We start from the raw sequence: 1,533 nt of genomic DNA on the forward strand, positions 1-1,533 counted from the left end.
AGTAATGTCGTTTTAAAATAGTTTTTTTTTTAAAGAATATGTGCAGTTTTATTCGCATGTTATTTGGAAGCACATCCACAAATCAGGGCAGAAGGATGTCTATAAACATAACATTAAAGAGGCCTACATGATGACCCCTTTAGAGTGAGACGCTGCTAACTCTTTTTCTTGGGATCTAAATCTGATGGAAAACAGCTGTGGCTGCTATTGAACATCTACACTGCCCTTGTCTATATGAACTATTCCTGCATCTTTACACAGAGGTTTGAAGGCTGCTATGTGATATTAATATGTTCAAGTGTCACCACACCTTTTAAGACATCGTCCTGAGGCAGTTTCCATCTTAGAGCGGCACTCACCTCAAATATCTCCCCTGGCTTTCATGCTGGTCTGTATTGACACGGGATTGGGAGCTTTCAACCAAAATAGAGGACCAGGTGTCAGTCTTCATGAATTGAGGCACTGCATGTTCAGTAGACAGTATTTCTCCTCCGTTACTGTTTTGAAAGACTGGACCCACTGTTCAATTTCAGGTTCAACATATAAAACAGAAAGAAATGGAATTATTAGGGAAAGGCCTGTTTGAACAAAGACAAGGCTTGGCCACATGTCGCTGTTTTAAGCAGTGTAACAATACATGGAAAGCTTCCTTTGTATAAAATACTTCCATTAGGATTGAGAAGGATGAGGACATAAATAGGCGGCACTAGGAGAGAGAAACAGAAAGACACTGGACACGACACACACGTAGCATTAAAGATGCAATGGATCTTGGCGACCTCAGTTGTGAGAGCAATGCTCAAACTAGAAGCCATGTTCGGGAATCAGATTGTGTCAAAGAGAAATACATAAAAGGTATGCCCTCAAGCCAAGATACCTTCTAGCTGCGTGATCTAGATGTAATTCCTTGCCTGTGTGGCAAGTCTTTCCCCAAACACTAGCTTTCCAAGTGTTTCTCAACACAATGGTCCTGGATGAATCTTCGATCCAGTCTTGAGATCTTTTCTTGGTTTTCTAGTAGAGCAATTAGAACGGGCATGCTTCTCGCAGAAGAAAACCAAAAAGGACATTACAGAGCACTCAAAAAGGCTCTGATATGAAGTCTTCTCTTCAGGGCCTCTGAAGACAAACAGGTACTTGGTAAGTTTCCTTCAGTAAAGTGAGGATTTTCAAACATGTAATCAACACACTGACACTCTGCTAACTGCTTCAAGTTCTCCTCACTTTCAGCAAGGAAAGTTTTCTGATCTGAACTCCCAAAGTGTTAACACCTCTTCCTCCCATCCTATTGCTACATACATTCTTTATAAACCCAGCCTCTCTGATGATTTGTTCGGCGTACAGATGGAATAAGGATGGTGACAGCATGCCACCCTGAGCACACCTCATCTGTTTTTAAACCATGCCGTATTCCTTTGTGCTGTTCACACAACTGCCTTTTGATCCACGTACAGGTTCTGCATGAGTGCAATGAGAAATTCTTGAATTCATGGGAGCGTTTTTTGAGGCAATCCCGATGTGTTATGATCCACA

At 41.6% G+C, this 1,533-nt stretch overlaps 1 protein-coding gene across 1 annotated transcript in view; it reads right to left on the bottom strand.

Moving 5' to 3' along the window:
- The window catches only part of LOC123521137 (zinc finger protein OZF-like), a 4,365-nt gene extending 3,860 nt beyond the window's left edge, over positions 1 to 505 (bottom strand). The window contains exon 1 of the mRNA XM_045285418.1: positions 360 to 505. Within this exon, the coding sequence (XP_045141353.1) occupies positions 360 to 451 (92 nt within the window). The 5' untranslated portion in view covers positions 452 to 505. The remainder of the gene's footprint in view (positions 1 to 359) is intronic.
- Between the last annotated feature and the right edge of the window lie 1,028 nt (positions 506 to 1,533).

This window comes from Echinops telfairi, unplaced genomic scaffold (genome assembly GCF_000313985.2).
Source record: "Echinops telfairi isolate 266 unplaced genomic scaffold, ASM31398v2 ScPeMD7_7470;HRSCAF=8508, whole genome shotgun sequence".
Taxonomy (NCBI): domain Eukaryota; kingdom Metazoa; phylum Chordata; class Mammalia; order Afrosoricida; family Tenrecidae; genus Echinops; species Echinops telfairi.